The sequence below is a fragment of the Pelobates fuscus genome, chromosome 10, assembly GCF_036172605.1.
Source record: "Pelobates fuscus isolate aPelFus1 chromosome 10, aPelFus1.pri, whole genome shotgun sequence".
Classification (NCBI taxonomy): domain Eukaryota; kingdom Metazoa; phylum Chordata; class Amphibia; order Anura; family Pelobatidae; genus Pelobates; species Pelobates fuscus.
In genome coordinates, this window is record NC_086326.1 from 35,139,095 (window position 1) to 35,161,938 (window position 22,844).

General features: G+C 41.7%; 1 protein-coding gene across 1 annotated transcript; it reads left to right on the forward strand.

The window, feature by feature from the left end:
- Nucleotides 1-6,795: 6,795 nt before the first annotated feature.
- Nucleotides 6,796-22,686, forward strand: DUSP5 (dual specificity phosphatase 5). The gene is made up of 4 exons (XM_063434599.1): nucleotides 6,796-7,243; nucleotides 9,181-9,320; nucleotides 18,428-18,647; nucleotides 20,347-22,686. The coding sequence occupies exons 1-4, from the start codon at nucleotides 6,880-6,882 to the stop codon at nucleotides 20,745-20,747; spliced, it is 1,125 nt and encodes a 374-aa protein (XP_063290669.1). The 5' UTR covers nucleotides 6,796-6,879; the 3' UTR covers nucleotides 20,748-22,686.
- Nucleotides 22,687-22,844: the final 158 nt, after the last annotated feature.

Below are 22,844 nucleotides of genomic sequence, written 5' to 3' on the forward strand. Positions count from 1 at the left end.
TGTCCCGCGTCTTAGGATGCCGATGTTGGGGGGGAGGGGAGGGATGTGAAAGTATAGAAATGTTTTCTTGTTTGGCTATTTTGACCTTAAAGAGGCTCTGTCCCTTTACTAATCCTTTGGCTTTCATCAGAGGAGTCCCTTCCTTTATCCCCTCTGACGCCCCTAACTTTATTTTCACCCTGGAACCAGTTTTACACACCATTTTTGACTGTTATCCTGTCCCTTTTCTGTTCTTTGATTCTTAAAGTTTCCAAGATGGCGGCCCTTGAAAATACTATGTTGTGCTGTTTCCTGGGCATGTGTGTGAAATCACAAACATGCGCACGACCTATGGCGGCCTCCTATAAATCTGTGTTGACACTAGCAGCCTGTGTTGACTGGGGATCGGTGACGCGCTGCTCAGGATGTCACATTTTTTAGAAACTGAAATATTTACATTACAGGATTAAATCCACATCTGGTGGCTGATTTCCTGACAGTCACTAGTGATGCGGAAGCCCAAAGGAAAGCATTGAATACAATGCTTTCCTATGGGGTAGCTTGGATGCGTGAACTGTGCTTGCCTCACATGCGCATCAGGTCCTCAATGCTCCTCTAAGAGGAGCATTTGACTGGACCATCGCAGAGGAGGCTATACCTCCTTGACGATGTCACGGCAGTCGGAGAGGTGAGAGATGTCGAGGGAGCCTCAGCACTGAAAAAATTCATTCTTTGAATTTATAATTTTTTATGACATTTAAAAAAAAAAAAAAATTCATGAGGGGTACTTATATTTAATTAGGTTTGTATTCCTAACTCTGTAGTTCTAATTTAATTAAGTTATGTGGCTAATTAGGATACACTCAGCAGGTCACGGATAAACTCTGCAATTGTTACTCAAAACATCAGCATATTTTGGACCGATATAGGCAGGTGTTAAATAAACTTAGCATGTCTCAAACGCACAAAGCATATCTCTGATGCATTTAGGAAGACCCTCCAGTAGAACCTGGAACACCTCACAGAGGCCCTAGAGAAGGGTTCTCCAAACTCTGGACCTCCATATGTTGCAGACCCACAGCTCCTATGATTCTCTAGCTATCTATTTCATTCAAAGAATCATGGTAGTTGTAGTTTAGCAACATCTAGAGCGCCAGAGTTTGGAGAACCCCACAATATAAATCAGCATATTTTGCTAAATTCAGACAGATCTCTATCTCATACCAACCTCAAATATCCAAAAAACCTAGGCATATCTTACATTACATATTACACAATACATTTCAACAGAACTCAGACAAAACCCTCTAGATCGTCCATGTAATCCAGCTGATCTCATAGAGCATTCTGCAGATTCTATATAGACTCCTACAGATTTGGAAACATCTGAAGGAGCTAACAATCTAACAGTGACAGTTAATTGGGACCAGAGATGGCTATAGATGGCTATAATTTAATTTTAGGTTCCTTAAATTATGTGATCGGTTTTCCATGATGGGAGACTGGACTAATGATATTGATATTTCTCATTTCATTTAATCATGAATTAAAGTGGATATATTCTATTGAAGTTCTGCTTCAGGGTGTCATAATATTACACGAAAGATATTATTTACGCTTAAACCTTATTTTATACTTTTTTAAATTTGTATTGAATACATTGCTTTTCTGGCACAACCTGGCACCAAGTGCAAATTTAAAACATCCCATAATTCTCTGTATGACTGCATTATGGGAATATCATTCTCATTGAATATGTATATGTGTGCACAAAGCACGTCTGGGAGATGGTGTCACCAATCACCTGGAAGTGCAAAGGAAGTAAGAGTTCTTACCTTCATAGCACTCATCACCACAGGAAATGCCTCAACAATGTTTCCTGGGGTTAGGTATAGGGAATCTAACACTAACAGAAAAAGTGACAAATCCTTCATTAATTATGCAAATGGCTGCACCCATTACCTTGTTCAATCAGGAAAGGTAAGATGATTCTCATGTCTGCGTGCTGTTGGATAAAGTTACCTACATCAATTGTGTTTAGAAGTGTTAATACAATATAAGACATCATGTGGGGAAATGTAGTGACAATTCCTCTTCAAAACAAAACTATCCACAGCTCCTACTAATTACTAACCACGTTGCCTTACATTCTGACAAGCGGCCTCATCTCCAGCCTGTTCACTAACTAATTTAATTGGTTTTTAATTGGTTTGCTGATCAGAGCCGTGCTCAATAAAATTTTATTTTTATGAAAGATAAATAAAGACGTACTATTTTTGGTTTGCGTATAAAAAAAGAGAGGCTGCAAAATAATGACTGTTTTAAGCAGAAGTGACAAATCTAACAGCGGAAGGAGCTTTGCAAGACGCTAATCTCTCTACACATTGTTATTTCTGATAATAAAACGTAAACTGAGCTATTACTAAAATGGCTTTCAAGGTATGGAGCGAATTTAATAGGTTTTCAAACATGTCTTATCTGTGAAAGATGAGTCATTCAGATTCAGAAGGCTTGTCAGGGGATGTGAGTTACTGGGAGAACACATTGATGGTGGTTACAATTTCTTTACACAGAGACAACGTATGTAGAGCACTTTATTATCAAATATTAAAGAGGAACCGTCACTTCTCATGATTTTTAATATTATGTTTACGTATCTCTTTGAGTTGACAAATAAGTGTTTGTGACGTCTGAAAAAGAAAATGAAATGTAGAAATCCACACTACCGTAATATTTCTATCCCGAAACTTATCACATCAATCTTGGCTCCATCTCATTGATAGTTAAAGAAACATGCAAGTACCATAACCACTACAGCTCACTGTAGTGGTTATAGTGCCCTGGCATCTCCGTCATTCTAATTAGTCCAATAATTATGTTTTGGTTTGACTTCCTATCTGAGTCTGCCAGATGCCTCTTGCCTTCACTACTAACGCTGGACTGCTGGTAGCAATTTATTAGCGCAGTACTTAGCTCATTGACTGTGAGCGAGCTGCTGATGCTAATACTTAATTAGCTAGCCCTCCAATGTGGGGATTAGCTCGTGAGAGCTAATGAAAGTTCCTGCTTAGTTTATAAATTGTTTGTCTACCTTCAATAGGGGGTGCCTAGGGAAGTCCTGGCACCATAGCCTCCAGAGTAAGCTGCACTGGTTATGGTACTTTGAGTGTTTCCTTAAAAGCTCTGCCCATAACTTCCGAATACAAATTAAAAGTGAGGGCCACAATGCCGATGTTTGATAATGCAAAACAATAATGTAATGCATGTTATGCTATACCTCTGTACCAACCCAAAATTGCAAATAAATAAAAAAAATAAAAAAAGTGAGGGCTCGGGTTCCCACTACTCATAGAAATAGAATTTCCAGCTCAAATTTCTAGTAACCTACTATTTACTTTATATTTCTTATATAAACAGATAATTAAAATTATTGGTCAGAGATCATCGTTTACTAATATGTACAGTGAAAAGTTAATTTACTAAAAGACTGGATAGTCCTGTGTCTATCCTAGGAACAGCATAAAATCTTATACAATACTAGCTTTTACCACCTCCCCTGGGAGACCATTCCATTTTATGTGAATCAGCCATAATTTCCCACCCAACGCAGTCATTTTCAAACAACCTTACATCGATAAACCTTTTCCTTATTAAGGAGGAAATGTCACAGCATGGCATACAATGTAAATGAATCATATCCCATGAAGTTGTGCCCAAACATGTAAATGCTTGTGTAGTTATTGGAGTATTCGGGTAAGATGTTAGTGTAAGGGCCAAAATGCTAAAGCGCCCCCAGCTTCTCCCAGATAATCCAGTTCTCTTTAGCTTGTCTCACAATTTGGTGTCAATAAGCAGATTTCTTACTCCCTACATCCGTAATAAAAACAAATGGTATTACCACATTGCAAAATTATAAATAAAAAGTATACTTAAATAAATATATATATATATATATATATATATATATATATATATATATATATATATATATATAAAAAGATGCCGTAGTCAGGTTAGGTACACAGTATACAGGTGCCTATAGACAACTGCCTATCACATTTACCAGAAGAACAGGCTGAGTTTGGCAACACAAACTGTCTGGAGGTAATGTGGCAGTGGGGGTAATTGTGTTTTGGCACTCAATCAGATTATAGGTGACGGTATCTTGGCCACCCTTACAGACCAAAATAATGAAATATCCAAAACACAAGAATGAGTGCGGTATCAATTTTTGTATTTTGGTAATTGTGTTTTATACTCCTTAGCAAATGGCTTAATAGTATTTACTAGGACGAGGAAAAGAGAACATGTCTCTTAGTGACAGTTTCATGTCAAGCATACTCTGCAGCATTTAAAATAAATAGCATATATGATTCACTACCTGATGTCAGCTTGTTGATATTCATTTCATGGTTTATTTTTCAGTTTTGATTTAACACATATGCTTTCTTTTTTTAATGATTGTGTAGGTAGGAGCGTAGCACAAAACTGGATTAACTATGGGTTAGATGGGTGGACAGTGCAAAGCTGGGGTAATTATGGTTAAAGTGGACAGTGCACAGCAGAGCTGGGGTAGTTTAGTGGTGATTATCTGCCCACAGCAGAGCTTGGGTACTTAAGAAGGGTGGTTAATTGCACTAGGCCTGGATAGGTAAGTGCGCAGAATTGGGTTAGTTAAGGGGTAGGTGTTTGCATATTACATTACTAGGGCAGATTTTGTGCATTACTATAAAAAATGTAGTTACAAAGAACACAACAGAGTAGAAATAGTTAAGGGGTTGGAAAGTAGGTGCACAGAGGAGAACAGAAGCAGTTAAGAAGTAGGTATGTGGGTGATCAGAGCAGAGGTAGTTAAGGAGTGTGTAGGTTGATGCAATGTGCAGAGGTAGATGAATGAAAGAACTGAATATGGTGCCCAGAGCAAAGTTTGGTTAAATGAGTAACACTGGGCTAGTGTGGGTGTGTTACAGAGCAGTACATTATGATAACAGAGCACCTAGCAGGGCTGGGGGAGTAACACAGCACTGGGAGCAAAGCTTGGGGGGTAACACAGCAGTGAGAGCAAAGCGGGGGGGGGGGGGGTAACAGAACACTGAGAGCAGATCTGGGGATGGTAACAGAGCACTGAGAGCCGAGCGTGGGGGGTAACAGAACACAGAGTAGAGTTGGGGGCTAACAGAACACAGAGCAGAGCTGGGGGGGGGGGTAACAGAGCACTGAGAGCAGTGTTGGGGGGGGGGTAACAGAACACAGATCAGAGCTGGGGGGTTACAGAACACTGAGAGCAAAGGGGGGGGGGGGTAACAGAGCACTGGGAGCAGAGATGGGGGTAACAGAGCACTGAGAGCAGAGCTGGGGGGTAACAGAGCACTTAGAGCAGAGTAGGGGGGGTAACAGAGCACTGAGAGCAGGGGGGGTAACAGAGCACTGAGAGCAGAGCTGGGGGGTAACAGAGCATTGAGAGCAGTGCTGGGGGGGTAACAGAGCACTGAGAGCAGAGCTGGGGGATAACAGAGCACTGAGAGCAGAGCTGGGGGGGTAACAGAGCACTGAGAGCAGAGCTGGGGGATAACAGAGCACTGAGAGCAAAGGGGGGGGGGGGTAACAGAGCACTGAGAGCAGAGTAGGGGGGTAACAGAGCACTGAGAGCAGAGCTGGGGGGTAACAGAGCATTGAGAGCAGAGCTGGGGGATAACAGAGCACTGAGAGCAAAGGGGGGGGGGGGTAACAGAGCACTTTGAGCAGAGTAGGGGGGTAACAGAGCACTGAGAGCAAAGGGGGGGGGGGTAACAGAGCACTGAGAGCAGAGCTGGGGGTAACAGAGCACTGAGAGCAGTGCTGGGGGGTAACAGAGCACTGAGAGCAAAGTGGGGGGGGGGGGGTAACAGAGCACTGGCAGCAGAGAAGGGGGGTAACACAGCACTGAGAGCAGTGCTGGGGGGGGGGTAACAGAACACCGAGAGCAGAGCTGGGGGGTAACAGAGCACTGAGAGCAGTGCTGGGGGGTAACAGAACACCGGGGTAACAGAGCACTGAGAGCAGAGCTGTGTGTGTGTGTGTGGGGGGGGGGGGGTAACAGAGCACTGAGAGCAGAGCTGGGGGGGGGGGGGGTAACAGAGCATTGAGAGCAGAGCTGGGGGATAACAGAGCACTGAGAGCAAAGGGGGGGGGTAACAGAGCACTTTGAGCAGAGTAGGGGGGTAACAGAGCACTGAGAGCAAAGGGGGGGGGGTAACAGAGCACTGAGAGCAGAGCTGGGGGGTAACAGAGCACTGAGAGCAGAGGGGGGGGGGTAACAGAGCACTGACAGCAAAGGGGGGGGTAACAGAGCACTGAGAGCAGTGCTGGGGGGTAACAGAGCACTGAGAGCAGAGCTGGGGGATAACAGAGCACTGAGAGCAGAGCTGGGGGGGGGTAACAGAGCACTGAGAGCAGTGCTGGGGGGGGTAACAGAGCACTGAGAGCAGTGCTGGGGGATAACAGAGCAGGACAGGTTGATTGTTTGATAAAATTGGCAGAATACTAGGTGCTGAATGAGCCTGTGAACAGAGCAGAGCTGGAATAGGTGGGAGGGATTTGTTACGATTGACAGGTGTATCAGCCAATCAGAGCCTGCTCTCTTTCTCGGACTGACTCAGAGAGAGGGTAGGCGGGTTATCGCCTTCAAGCAGTGGGCATGTCCAGCCATCACTCCATGAATGGGGCAACTGGTAACGTCACTCTCCTAATATGGGCATTGCCGTCACAGGCGGGCGGACCAATGAGCTGCGAGCAGTAGCTGCGGGATCCCCCTAGGCGAAAGTGTAGCGCATGTGGCCGCCAGGTGGGGATTTAAAGCCCAGACAGCTCTGACTGCGCTCAGTTCATAGTAATCAGACAGCAGGCACTGGGCTCTCAGACATGAAGGTGACTTCCATAGCCTGCCGGCTGCTGCATAAACTACTCAGGAAGGAACATGCCCGCTGCCTGGTCCTGGACTGTAGACCCTACCTGCCCTACTCTACCTCCAATGTCAGGGGATCCCTCAATGTCAACCTCAACTCAGTTCTCCTCCGCAGGGCTCGGGGGGGGACAGTCCCTCTACATTTCGTGGTGCCAGATGAGGGAGTCCGGGGACGGCTGCTGGGTGGCCAGATCTCAGTGATTGTAATCCTGGATGAGAGAACACAGAGGTGTCAGAAACTGAAGAAGGACAGCACAGCTCAGATTGCCCTAAATACCCTGGGCAGCCTGTCTTCTGGCCCCAAGATATGCTTCCTAAAGGGTAAGTGGGGGGAGTACAGGGCACCCACTAATACAATGAGGATTAAAGTGCCGAATTGTTTGGGTCAAATATGTATTTACTTCAATATTTGAAAGCAAATATTTATCTAAGAAAATGCCAGTTTCTCAAGGCTTATTCGTAGATTGGTGAATTTGGGATCCTTCTTATGTTGAATCCTGACATACAGTGAGATTTCACCAAGTCCTTTTTATTGACAGCCTTACGTGACCAGCTGCTGACCTCGTATTTATAGCTCCACGAAGTTTAAACGTATTTACTTAGACTAGGAGTCTGATTGTAAAGTGGCAAAGCTGGTGCTGTAGTAAATCTATTTCCCCTCAATGTGGAGGGAATTGAAGGAAGTGACAGTTATTTACCATTTCCTATTATTTCTCCCCCTTTGCCTTCTCCTTAAACAATGGGCCTGGCACTAAGCTAATTATTGGGGTAATAATGGCATTCTATTCTATGAGCTTCATTTCTATTTGTGTTATGACTGCAATTGCACAAGCTTTGAATAACTAAACCCCTCAAGCTTTGTAACTGGACATGTTACATTGTTTTACATGTGTTATTCCCCAGGAGTTAAAGGGGATACTAAAGACATTAAACCCCCCTGCGGGGCAGCTTCTATGTCGGATGAGGGCTGTTAAAGAAGGTTATTTGCAGGTCAAATTGTGTCTGTTTAGCTCTCTCGTCACTTCTTTATATGCAAATGTTCCCATGTGTATAGTAAATGTCCTAAATCGGGGGCTGGGTGTTAAGTGGAACAGTAGTAAAGTGGTTTGGAGATTGATTTGACCCCTTGCCCTAACTGCAAGGACACCTGGATTGTGCTTGGAGGAATTCTAATGTATCCATTTGATTAATGGGTTGGACTCGTCCATTCTTTTAAAGTTAAATGTATTGCTTCTTGTCAGACCCATTCTTTCCGTCGGCTTAGGTTTATTATCAAATCTTTGCCTCTTTGTCATAGTCTAATCGCTGTTTACATTATAAAGCCACTATTTCCGTGGCCTTGTATAGAAATGTTTTATCATATTTATTGATTTGTTGACATTAGCTTTTTCAGACCCTAATTTTTATCTTTATATTTATTATCCTGTAAATAATAAATAAATTTTCTTTTCCATGGGGTTCCCTGCAAATGGCTCATTTTTGTTGTACTACCACGATACTGAATTAACAATTACAATATCCTGTTGCACTGTTATGAGGTTTAGGTCGATGCTCTATATGAATGTAGGAAAAAATATTAATATATATATTCTCTCTATATCGCTTGTCACTACAGCTATCTGCACCTACCTGGTGTATATGCTCAGAGTATCGTTGTCTTGCTCGTTTAGCTATCTATATTTTTTATTTTTTTTTCCCTCCTTTACACGGCGATGAGGTTTGGCTGTGCAAGTAATGGATAATTATTCCCCCATCCCACCTTTTGTCCTGTCACCTTCCTGGCCCCCCTCCCCAATACAGGAAGAGACCTATTATCCATGAGAATTGTTGTGCATTCCCATTTAGTGGCCTTTTCTAACCTAACCTGATCTCCCCAGAGCCTCTAATTACATCACAACATATGGAGCAAAAATCTGATCTGGGGATTAATCGGCACCTACAGGAAATGATCTATGGATACACCATGTGGCACACGATAGAGGATTCCTCAGATCTTCTAAATGTCTTGGACAGGGTGTCCCAACACCCAATCCTTCTAGATATTCATGATCTCACTGAATGTTAAATAATCTCTTGCATAACTGTCTTGTTGCTGAGGGACAGGACATGAAAGGGTCACCAATCCTGTAATTAATTACTGTATCTCATTAAGAGAACTCGTACAAGGACTGAATGTACTTCACCACAAAATGATTTGTTTTATGATAAAAAGGAATTTTAGATTACAATAAACTAATATATACATTTTTTTTTTATAGGCGGATATGAGTCATTTTATTCTGAATACCCAGAATTTTGCGTTGATCAGAAAAAATTGACTGCAGAGGAAAATGAAACCGAGCAAAACCTCATCGTCTGTGAAAAGCGGACTTCCTTCCTCAAGCCATCATATGATCAGGTATGTTACTGGGAATACAATGTCTAAATGTTCCTCACTGCTTGTAGGTCAGTCATATGTAAATATATATGTTTATCCATTGTCAGCAGCTGACTGAACCACAATATAACCATTTATACCTTGTGATTCTTTTTACATGTTTGAGTTTTGCATTTTGTTACAATAAACTGCCTGTGTTTTTATTTGTTCACATGAGATTCTGTGAGAGCTGCTGTTGGCATTTTTTGCAGTGTCTCATTGGCCTGAATTTGGTGCTAGATTTATAGCTGAAAAGCTACTAAACCTTTGTGATCGAATTTGAAGAATTGTCACATCCTGTACAAAGGGATTTTACTATTGGGGAGGATTTTAGTAAAGAAGCATTAATTTAACTACTTCAGAACCAACCACCTACTAGCACTGAGAATGTGAAGCTTGCTTAACCCTGGTCTTAAAGTGTTAATAATGCTAGTTTCCTTTGATAGGATGTGAGGAATTTTTCAGTAAGTGTCCCTTAAAGCAAGCTTTATAGAAAACTGCTACTTTAACTTTTATTTTATACCTTTGAAATAAAAAAAAAAAACACCACAAAGTTAAAACCTAGTAAAAGGATCCTGTTACTCTTCCAGTACAGAGAGTCAATTGTCTTGTTGATTTCCTTTTGACCCATTAGTAAAGCATCATTCATGCAATGAGTAGACCTGTTTCCGGGATCAATAGTTATTGCTCTTAGCCATTCATGATGTGCTGCTGTGTCAGACTGACCTTGGTGGGGAGATGCTTCAGAATCTGTTTCATGTGTGACTCATCCCTTGTCAGAGCACTGTGTGTATATATCTTATAGCAATCCCTATTCAGAGCACTGTGTGTATATATCTTATAGCAATCCCTAATCAGAGCACTGTGTGTATATATCTTATAACTATCCCTTGTCAGAGCACTGTGTGTATATATCTTATAGCTACCCCTTGTCAGAGCACTGTGTGTGTAAATACCTTATAGCTATCCATTGTTAGAGCTCAGTGTATGTAAAGATGCCTTTACATCAGTCCCTGGTTGGAGCTCGTTTATAAGCCCTGGAGCCATAGGAATATAATCTCTAGGTTTACAGTACAATATCCATTCTATCTACCTCTTGGTCTGTTATATGCTTACCCCCACCCCCAACATAAAATACTACTTTAATGGCAGTATGTAAAATACAAATACCTTTTCCCCCTTATAACTGAATTCTTTCTGTTGTAAGGAATTATTAAACCACACTAGTGACTTCTATAATTCATAGCCCCAGCAGTGATATAACAATTTGGGAGGCAGTTGGTTAATTCCTAGTCAGTGTTGGCCGTTTCTCTAGGATTATGAGATTATCTTTGCAGGGCTAAAGGAATCTTGTTCTACTGGGGAATATTCTCTCTTAATTCTGGTTACCCTTTATGTTCTGGAAGAAGGGTGTGTATATATGTATATATATGTACATGTATGTGTATATATATATATATATATATATATATATATATATATATATATATATATATATATATATATAGAACGCCAAATGATAGCTGCTCACCGGTCTTGTTTAAAATGCAAAAGTTTTATTTAATCATATTAAAAATCTGTGACCAACGTTTCAGTCCCCGCTCGGGACTTTCCTCAGGGTCAGACAATAAATGATAGGACAATACATATTGCTTGCAATGTATGTCAATATATAGCCATAACAATGATTGTAAGTGACTCACCCAGGTGCATGGTGTCCTCGGCGTTTCCGCCGTGTGTACTTCCGGGTATGCGCATTAGGTGTCAGCTCAGCACTGCCCCCTTTCATCTACGTATCCGAAATTTTGTATTTCAAATGGGATGTGGGCAGCATATTAACCGTGCGTATGGCCTCAGCTATGCTTCCGGGTGTGCGCGAGCACCTAACCCGTGACTCCACCTCCAATATGGCACGTGACTGGTATCGTCACGTGACGCATGCCGTGTCGGAAACGGCAAGCGGGGCGTTGCTAAGCAACGTAGTGCGCATGTTACACCGGTTGTATAAAAACGAACTCGTGTGTTAGTTATAAGGACGAATGCATGTGAATACGATGTGATGAAAGTGATGTAATATTTTATGTGACATGGTCAGCTAATGAAAACAATAAATATGTATCTAATAGAGACATGAAATATATTTAAATCAAACTAAATGACACAAAGGCTGCATCTCATAGGAGTGAAGCTGTATATGTTATGAAAGTGCTGAAGGAGATACTTTAACAAGTAATTCATTAAAGTGATGATGTGCAGTAATTAAAGTGCAAAGAATGGTGCTGAAAACCATACAGTAATGATGGTGCAAAACTGGTGTATAAAGAACATAACTCTTAACGTCATAGCCATAACATATCAATTATATCATTAAAATACATGTCTACAACGCCCAAATAGGGGGTAATAGCCTGTATGTCTAAAATAATACTGGTACTGCATTAAGGGAGCTAAATAAATGAATAATAGGCAATATTTTCATTCAAACCCCTAGGGGCCACCGTGTCTAACTGGTGTATCCAATATGCTTCTTTCTGAATTAGCATTTTGCCTCTGTTGCCACCTCTCTTAGGAGGGGGGATGTGGTCAATACCCACAAATTTCAGGGAGGCTAAAGGATGTCCTTTGTCGAAGAAGTGCTTGGCGACTGGCTTATCACTGAGTCCATCCCTATAGGCTAGCCTGATGCTGGAACGGTGACCCCTAATACGTTCGCATAATTGCGTCTCCGTCTTACCCACGTAATAAAGCCCGCATGGGCATATGAGCTTATAGATGACGTGGGTGGTTCGACAAGTGATGGTGTGCTTGATGTCATATACTCTATTGGTGTGTGGATGATTGAATTTTTTTGATGGAATCATATGTCCACATGTCACACAACCAAGGCAACGAATGCATCCTCGTATGTTGCTCTTGGTTGTCTTGGAGTAACTGGCGATCGGATCCGTGTGCATCAATATGTCACAAAGATTTCTGTTGCGTTTATAGCAAATCATCGGAGGTTCTTTGAAAATCTTAGGAAGCTGATCATCAGTGGCCACCATCTTCCAATTTTCTTTAATCATTGTGGAAACCCGATGTGAAGAATTGTGGAACGTCATGGGGAACACCATCCTCTGTGTCGGTTGTACATTATCCTGATTCGTAGCTGTTTTGGCCACAGTAAGGGCGTCCTGGAGTACCCGGCTTTCATAGCCTCTATTTGCAAATTTCTGCGTCATAGTATCCAACTGTGCTGCCATCATATTCGGGTTTGAGTTGTTGCGGATCACCCGTTGGAACTGTGCTTTGGGTATCGATCTTTTGAGTGCAATGGGATGAGCGCTATGGGCATGCAGTAAGGTATTTCTATCGGTAGGTTTTGAGTATAAAGAATACTCAATAACGTTCTGCCCCCAGGTTAACTCCAAATCAAGGTATTGTGCCTTTTCCGCACTTATGTTGGCCGTAAACCTTATAGGTGATGGTAGATGGTTCAATGTAAATATCATATGTTGTGCCTCTGCTTGTGTCCCTCTCCAGATAATAAGCAGATCGTCGATGTAACGATAGTATCCTATGATGGAGTCCCCATATGGCTGTAGGATATGTTCTATTTCATATACATACATGTATGCATTAGCATACATTGGGGCTACTGAAGACCCCATGGATGTTCCCGCCACCTGGAGGTACCATTGTTCCTCAAATCTGAAATGGTTGTGATGGAGAATGAGGGATAGTAACTCCAAAACAAACTCTATAGGTGGGCCATTGTAGACTGGAGAGTTACATAGGACCTGTCGCATGGCCTCTATTCCTTCTGTGTGGGGTATGACCGTGTAGAGGCTGGACACGTCCATTGTAATGAATACCGGTGCAGTGTGGTGTAGTTCCAGGCCCTTGATTCTGTCCAAGAGTGTCCGTGTGTCTTTGACACAGGTAGTCAAGGCCTCTACTGGTTTTTTAACAACATAGTCCAGCCATTGTGCAATGGGTTCTAATATCCCATCAATGGCTGACACTATGGGGCGTCCAGGCGGTCTATTGGCGTTCTTATGTATCTTGGGGATACTGTAAATCACCGGAGTGCGTGGGTGGGCTTTGTTCAAAAATCGATACAGCTCTAATCCTATGTAGCCTGCTCTTAAGGCCATATCCAGGACATCCGTAATTTTCCTCTGGATATCTAAGGTAGGGTCCCCAGGGAGTAAACGGTATGTATTTTCATCCCGGAGTTGCTGTTTAAGATCTGCTGCATAATCGGTATAGTCCATGAGGACTATGCCCCCTCCCTTGTCCGCTGGGCGGACAACAATGGTGTGATCTTTCGCCAGATTAGCCAGCGACTTTCTTTCTGATTTCGTGATGTTGTATTGCGCTGTAGTATGTTTCGTGGCAATGTTCTGTGTCATCTTGGCTGTTGTCATAAGAAATGTCTTAATAGAATGTTTATTACTTGGTGGGTCGAATGTTGATTTCAACCTGAATTTGTCGATGTCCGTATCATGGGACCTGATGGTATCTTTGGCTGCATGGTGAAAGTGGTCCTTAAGTCTCATGTGTCTTCCAAATTGGAAAAGTTCGGTGCTCCATTGGAATGGGCTGAGTTTGCTGGTAGGAACAAATGAAAGTCCTTTACTGAGGATGGTAGTTTCTGAGTCACTTAAATGCCTATGTGAGAGATTAACAAAAATATGAGAGGGTACAGCAAGACTACCAAGATCATCGTGTTTATAGGTGGCTATCTGGCGACCGGCCACCCAGACCAAGACGCTTCCGAAAAAGGGTCATACGCCCAAATATACCCACTATAGACATTACATCGGGAGAATCGGCGTCAGACAACGACATCCCAGCACACACGGCACCTTTTTTAGATGTAGCCGAGATGGGCGCGGTAACCAGGAGCCGCATACGAAGCGAAGAAGGCACAGAATTAGGAGAGGGGGCAAGAGCCAAAGTAGCACCCAGGGGCAAACCACCTCTCAGGAGATAACGCCCATCTTTAATCTCTCACATAGGCATTTAAGTGACTCAGAAACTACCATCCTCAGTAAAGGACTTTCATTTGTTCCTACCAGCAAACTCAGCCCATTCCAATGGAGCACCGAACTTTTCCAATTTGGAAGACACATGAGACTTAAGGACCACTTTCACCATGCAGCCAAAGATACCATCAGGTCCCATGATACGGACATCGACAAATTCAGGTTGAAATCAACATTCGACCCACCAAGTAATAAACATTCTATTAAGACATTTCTTATGACAACAGCCAAGATGACACAGAACATTGCCACGAAACATACTACAGCGCAATACAACATCACGAAATCAGAAAGAAAGTCGCTGGCTAATCTGGCGAAAGATCACACCATTGTTGTCCGCCCAGCGGACAAGGGAGGGGGCATAGTCCTCATGGACTATACCGATTATGCAGCAGATCTTAAACAGCAACTCCGGGATGAAAATACATACCGTTTACTCCCTGGGGACCCTACCTTAGATATCCAGAGGAAAATTACGGATGTCCTGGATATGGCCTTAAGAGCAGGCTACATAGGATTAGAGCTGTATCGATTTTTGAACAAAGCCCACCCACGCACTCCGGTGATTTACAGTATCCCCAAGATACATAAGAACGCCAATAGACCGCCTGGACGCCCCATAGTGTCAGCCATTGATGGGATATTAGAACCCATTGCACAATGGCTGGACTATGTTGTTAAAAAACCAGTAGAGGCCTTGACTACCTGTGTCAAAGACACACGGACACTCTTGGACAGAATCAAGGGCCTGGAACTACACCACACTGCACCGGTATTCATTACAATGGACGTGTCCAGCCTCTACACGGTCATACCCCACACAGAAGGAATAGAGGCCATGCGACAGGTCCTATGTAACTCTCCAGTCTACAATGGCCCACCTATAGAGTTTGTTTTGGAGTTACTATCCCTCATTCTCCATCACAACCATTTCAGATTTGAGGAACAATGGTACCTCCAGGTGGCGGGAACATCCATGGGGTCTTCAGTAGCCCCAATGTATGCTAATGCATACATGTATGTATATGAAATAGAACATATCCTACAGCCATATGGGGACTCCATCATAGGATACTATCGTTACATCGACGATCTGCTTATTATCTGGAGAGGGACACAAGCAGAGGCACAACATATGATATTTACATTGAACCATCTACCATCACCTATAAGGTTTACGGCCAACATAAGTGCGGAAAAGGCACAATACCTTGATTTGGAGTTAACCTGGGGGCAGAACGTTATTGAGTATTCTTTATACTCAAAACCTACCGATAGAAATACCTTACTGCATGCCCATAGCGCTCATCCCATTGCACTCAAAAGATCGATACCCAAAGCACAGTTCCAACGGGTGATCCGCAACAACTCAAACCCGAATATGATGGCAGCACAGTTGGATACTATGACGCAGAAATTTGCAAATAGAGGCTATGAAAGCCGGGTACTCCAGGACGCCCTTACTGTGGCCAAAACAGCTACGAATCAGGATAATGTACAACCGACACAGAGGATGGTGTTCCCCATGACGTTCCACAATTCTTCACATCGGGTTTCCACAATGATTAAAGAAAATTGGAAGATGGTGGCCACTGATGATCAGCTTCCTAAGATTTTCAAAGAACCTCCGATGATTTGCTATAAACGCAACAGAAATCTTTGTGACATATTGATGCACACGGATCCGATCGCCAGTTACTCCAAGACAACCAAGAGCAACATACGAGGATGCATTCGTTGCCTTGGTTGTGTGACATGTGGACATATGATTCCATCAAAAAAATTCAATCATCCACACACCAATAGAGTATATGACATCAAGCACACCATCACTTGTCGAACCACCCACGTCATCTATAAGCTCATATGCCCATGCGGGCTTTATTACGTGGGTAAGACGGAGACGCAATTATGCGAACGTATTAGGGGTCACCGTTCCAGCATCAGGCTAGCCTATAGGGATGGACTCAGTGATAAGCCAGTCGCCAAGCACTTCTTCGACAAAGGACATCCTTTAGCCTCCCTGAAATTTGTGGGTATTGACCACATCCCCCCTCCTAAGAGAGGTGGCAACAGAGGCAAAATGCTAATTCAGAAAGAAGCATATTGGATACACCAGTTAGACACGGTGGCCCCTAGGGGTTTGAATGAAAATATTCCCTATTATTCATTTATTTAGCTCCCTTAATGCAGTACCAGTATTATTTTAGACATACAGGCTATTACCCCCTATTTGGGCGTTGTAGACATGTATTTTAATGATATAATTGATATGTTATGGCTATGACGTTAAGAGTTATGTTCTTTATACACCAGTTTTGCACCATCATTACTGTATGGTTTTCAGCACCATTCTTTGCACTTTAATTACTGCACATCATCACTTTAATGAATTACTTGTTAAAGTATCTCCTTCAGCACTTTCATAACATATACAGCTTCACTCCTATGAGATGCAGCCTTTGTGTCATTTAGTTTGATTTAAATATATTTCATGTCTCTATTAGATACATATTTATTGTTTTCATTAGCTGACCATGTCACATAAAATATTACATCACTTTCATCACATCGTATTCACATGCATTCGTCCTTATAACTAACACACGAGTTCGTTTTTATACAACCGGTGTAACATGCGCACTACGTTGCTTAGCAACGCCCCGCTTGCCGTTTCCGACACGGCATGCGTCACGTGACGATACCAGTCACGTGCCATATTGGAGGTGGAGTCACGGGTTAGGTGCTCGCGCACACCCGGAAGCATAGCTGAGGCCATACGCACGGTTAATATGCTGCCCACATCCCATTTGAAATACAAAATTTCGGATACGTAGATGAAAGGGGGCAGTGCTGAGCTGACACCTAATGCGCATACCCGGAAGTACACACGGCGGAAACGCCGAGGACACCATGCACCTGGGTGAGTCACTTACAATCATTGTTATGGCTATATATTGACATACATTGCAAGCAATATGTATTGTCCTATCATTTATTGTCTGACCCTGAGGAAAGTCCCGAGCGGGGACTGAAACGTTGGTCACAGATTTTTAATATGATTAAATAAAACTTTTGCATTTTAAACAAGACCGGTGAGCAGCTATCATTTGGCGTTCTATGTATCTTTGGAGTCCAGGCTTTGGCACCCGGCATATCAGGAACATTAAAGCGTGAGTGCATGGGATTTTTTTCTATTTTTTCTATTTTTTTTATATATATATATATATATATATATATATATATATATATATATATATCTATATATATCTCCTAAACAAGGCCATGTGTAAATAGTCAATTGTTTTGAGAGTAAAACCACTCCCCCCTCATATCTGACAGTTTGGGTGTTTTGGGAGTTGCATTGAATGGTCAGGGAACAGGCTAAATCTGGCACTCCAGCAGAACAAAATGTTTAAATCTGTAGAGTGAAATTGTATAAAATGGAGCAAACTCTATATAATGAAACCTCTATTTTCATCCTTTTTTAAAAAACAAAAAAACCTTGATGGCAATATCTTCCAAATATGCGTGGGATACAGTATGTAGACTTGCACAGTGATAGTTGGATGGAATTGAAGGGATTAAAGCCATCTACTGCAAGAATACCCTTAGGTGACCTCATGGTTTGGGTCTGTCCAAGAAGTGATCATGTAGTCACCAGTGGGTGGGTTGGTAAAGATCTAGATGGTAAAGACTGCTGAGTCACCGGCTTATAATTCTAGGTTTCAGATGCAAAGAAAACAAACCAGAAAAAAACCCTTATTTGTTTTTATTTTTGAATTGAATAATGAGTAAAGCATCCGAGTTACTATTGGACAACATTATCTGGAAACGAGATAAAGCAAGAGGGGCTTACTTGTATGTGGTTTATTTGCTAAACACAATTGTAGTGAATTCATCCAAACCTGCTATTAACAACATTTTGAAACTGTATTCCCCTCTTAATCCAAAGTGCTGTTAAGTGAATAAATGTATTTGTAATTCACCTCAGTTGAGACTATTTTTGATTTATATCCTGCATATCTAATATACATATTTTATTATTTTTCCTTCTAGGGCAGCCCAGTCGAGATTCTTCCATTCCTTTACCTAGGCAGTGCCCATCACGCTTCCACATGTGACTTCCTGTCTGACCTTCATATCACTGCCTTACTGAATGTCTCCAGGAAAAGCACAGACTCTTACAAAGATCAGTACATTTATAAATGGATCCCGGTGGATGACAACCACACAGCAGACATTAGCAGACACTTTCAGGAGGCAATAGAATTTATTGGTAAGATTCCTTCTCAATGGACCCTCTATGAGGATTTAATGCTATGTCTTATGACTGCATCACTGGCATTTTGACTCCCCTTAGATCCTTAAAGGACCACTCTAGGCACCCAGACCACTTCAGCTTAATGAAGTGGTCTGGGTGCCAGGTCCAGCTAGGGTTAACCCATTTTTTCATAAACATAGCAGTTTCAGAGAAACTGCTATGTTTATGAATGGGTTAAGCCTTCCCCCTATGTCCTCTAGTGGCTGTCTCATTGACAGCCGCTAGAGGCGCTTGCGTGCTTCTCACTGTGATTTTCACAGTGAGAGCACGCCAGCGTCCATAGGAAAGCATTATGAATGCTTTCCTATGTGACTGGCTGAATGCGCGCGCAGCTCTTGCCGCGCGTGCGCATTCAGCCGACGGGGAGGAGACGAGGCGGATCGGAGGAGGAGAGCAGGAGGTGAGGTCTCCGCCCAGCGCTGGAAAAAGGTAAGATTTAACCCCTTTCCCCTTTCCAGAGTCGGGCGGGAGGGGGTCCCTGAGGGTGGGGACACCCTCAGGGCACTCTAGTGCCAGGAAAACGAGTATGTTTTCCTGGCACTAGAGTGGTCCTTTAAATAATGGCACATTAAACAAAATACTTGCGGGAATGTCTGTCTGTTTTTGTTTATGTAGTAAATATACAAACATGGATGATACAAATCATAAACACTGTTTCAAATAAATATTTTTAGAAAAAGATGCTTAAAGCACACTTGGTAAGGACCCCCACTGTGCCTGCACTCCAAAGGTGACAATGCTTGGACTTCACAAATGCCCTTTCCAGTTGTGCCCAAATTCACTCACTTTTTTTTTTGTTTTATTTATTTATTTTTTTACCAAAATTGTGTGGTCTTTAGTATTTCTCTGAGATGAATCCTATTTATTTATTTTTTAAAGAAAATTTAGCTGTTAAAATTAATTCTCTGTAGTTGTGTTTTTTTTTTTTTTCTCCCTTACAATTCTCACAGTAAGGGTCCATGTTTAAGGTTGATGGTGGGTGGGAGTCCACAACATGTTTTTACGACAAAGTAAAATACAATCTCTGACATCTGCAGAGAGACTAAAACCAGAAAAGGGAATCATTAATTTAATGGGCATGTTCATAAGCAGGTAATTCTGCCCATCTTGACCCTTAGAGCTTGTATTTAGAAGATAAAATAAACCGCACAGTCTGTAATTACAGCTGCCCCTCCCTGTAAATAGCCTTCTTGTCTGTAGTAGCCATTAATTCCAGCAAGCTTTCCTCTTGTAACAATAGACTGTACTTCCCCATAAACTTGGCTAATGGACATATGATTACTGTGGTATGTAGAAGTCCAACAACCCAAAACCACTTTCATGTACCTTCTCAGACATGCTGCCATGGTAACTCAATCTCTTGTTGGCTTTTAACTACTTGACTTTAACATGTTAGAGAAAGCATTTTAGGATATAAATGTAAAAAAGTAACCGATTTGTTAAACCCCAAAGAATGTCTTCCAAGCTTTATTCAGTATATGGGTTTCAAGTCTGTCTTTAAGTGAAAAGTGCCTTTCAAGTCCCTCTTTAAGTGAGATATTCTTTGTCTGCCATACTGAAATCTCTCATTGATGTTCTGTCTTTTTTTTTTTTTTGGCTAGTCTGTACTCGACATGCTTCATTTAACATTCTTCTGGTTTTTTTTTTTAAACAGACACTGTGAGACGTGCTGGAGGAAGGGTCCTTGTTCACTGTGAGGCTGGCATCTCCAGGTCCCCAACCATCTGCATTGCTTACCTTATGAAGACCAAAAGATTCCGTCTGGAAGAAGCCTTTGATTATATCAAACAGCGACGGAGCCTCATCTCACCCAACTTCAGTTTCATGGGCCAGTTACTCCACTATGAATCTGAGGTCTTCTCTTCCATGCAAGGTGCCCCTGTAGTGTCCTGCAAGAGAGACTCTTTGTCCTTCTTCAGTGAAGAAATTAACATTGGTAATACTTTTGAGAACTCTTGCTTCAGTTTTCCAAGCTCAGTTTTGAACACTGTCCCTCTCATGTCACCTGTCCACCAATTAAAACTCAGCCCCATCACAGCGACGTCATCATGCTGATACGGATTCCTATGGACTGATTAATATAAGGATTCTTTTTTTTTTTTTCTTTATTTCCGATGTGCAATATTCATACATCATAAGGACATCTGACTGATTGGCTACAATTGTTTGTATCCAAAGCTTTAAGGACGCTCCAGTTCTTTATAAAACCAAAAACATATTGTGTAGTTTACTGATGACCTATATTTAGGATGTGTTCTCCTTGAGAATAGATGATGCATGCTTCATTTCATTCTGTATTTGCCCCAGTTGGAAGTAAGGACATTACTGATCTAATTCCCTATGTTTCCAGATCATAGTAGGACCGGTACAGCTCCGCTCTCCCTTTCTTCCACAGTCACTGCAAGGGTAGATTATGTTTCTATGCCTGTAGATCTGTCAAGGATTCAACTGTTTAATGACTCAAATTACAGGACAGATTTTGCTTGTCTGTAGCAAATATAATGTCCAATTTTTCATAGTATACCTGCTGTTTGAATACACACTACTGCATTTGTATCAGCTAGTCAACCACTGAGGATTTTAGGGTAGTCACGTGACACTGTATGCACCATTGATTGTTTAGAATCATAAGCTAATAAGACATTGCTCAGATGTGACGCTGTCTGTCTCAAAATTGTTACTATGTTTCGAGAATCAAAAAGGTTAAAACTATAGTTAAAGGGGGGGGAAAATAAGTCCCTGGTAACAAATTCCATTCTGAAATATTCCTTTACATGCAGGTAATTTCCTTGAAGTTTTTGTTTTGGCTTCCAAGGAGCCTTGGCACGTAAACAGAAGGGCACCTCCCCCATCTCTGTTTAATCCGAAAGCTCATTGACTTTTTTTCTTTTTCTTTTCTTCTTCAAAGTCTATTTTGGGGAGTTGTGCACCCTGAGGGTCTAATATACTTCCTACACAAGGCTTTCAGCAATTTCAATTAATCTCAGTTGGAGAAATTGTACAACAGGATGTTCTAGCTAATTACACTAAAGTGTTCCTCTACTCTGCAATGTATTTTAGAATGGGAGTGATTTTTATTTCCTTCCTAATCTTAATTAAATGGCCATGATAGTTTATGTGCACCTGTGCTTATGACTACCTATATCCCAGAGACTATAGGAAGAGCACTACAACAGTCTTTGTTAAAGGCTAAGAAAATACCCCCAAAATTTTACAGAACTTCCTCTGCTAACTCAAAGAGGTAAACTCAACATCCTCCGAACAGACTGTGGTAGAGTAACTTGGGCATTTGATAATGGCAGATTTTCTGGTTTGTTTTGACTATGGGATCTGGATAATAGGCATAACCTGTGGATCTTTTTTGAACTAATTCCCTTTCTTCCAGTTAGCTGTTAAGAGCCACAGCCTATGCGATTACGCCCTCTGCTGGAAACGCCTACAAAAATGAGCATTGCTTAATAGTGAAGTAATATTGCCATGCCTAAAATCTTCCCAACCCTTTTCAGATGTTAAGATAATTTTAGATTATAAATTGTTAAATATACAGTTGCCGGTTTCCTTTTGAATTGCCGATGGTGTCACAGTAGATGGTCTACTATAATTTCGCATGTAATGGTACATTAACCATTAAATGTAGAAATAATGTTTTTGGTTCAAACAGTGTTTGTTCATTATTCTGGGACAGAATCCTTTTTAAATTGGTGATTAGTCTAATCCATTTGGGGGCGAAGAGGTTGGAAGTGTACATGATAGACTTGTTACATTGCCCATTCGAGGGCTGAAGTTATAACACTGGATCGTTGCAACCCTTTTCAATGCTGGAAACCGTTTTCTATATGTTCCTGCTCCTTTGACAATGAGGTTAATCTTACTACAACTGTATTAAGAACATTTTAACCCTTTTGGAGACTCAAAGAATGGTCGTTCTGGGTCATCTGTCAATATATTACAGGGTACAATGCAATAATGTTTTTTTGAAAATGTTTTTTTTTTTTTATTGTGCCAATAAAGTATCTTTTGTTAATTTAAAAAAGTTTCCTTGTCAGTTGGGAAAAGAAGGAAGGGGGTGCAAAACATGTTTAACCAATGTATAGGAAATACATATAAAACATGGAATATGATTTTTCTGTAAACTAGGAATTGTCCAATCTG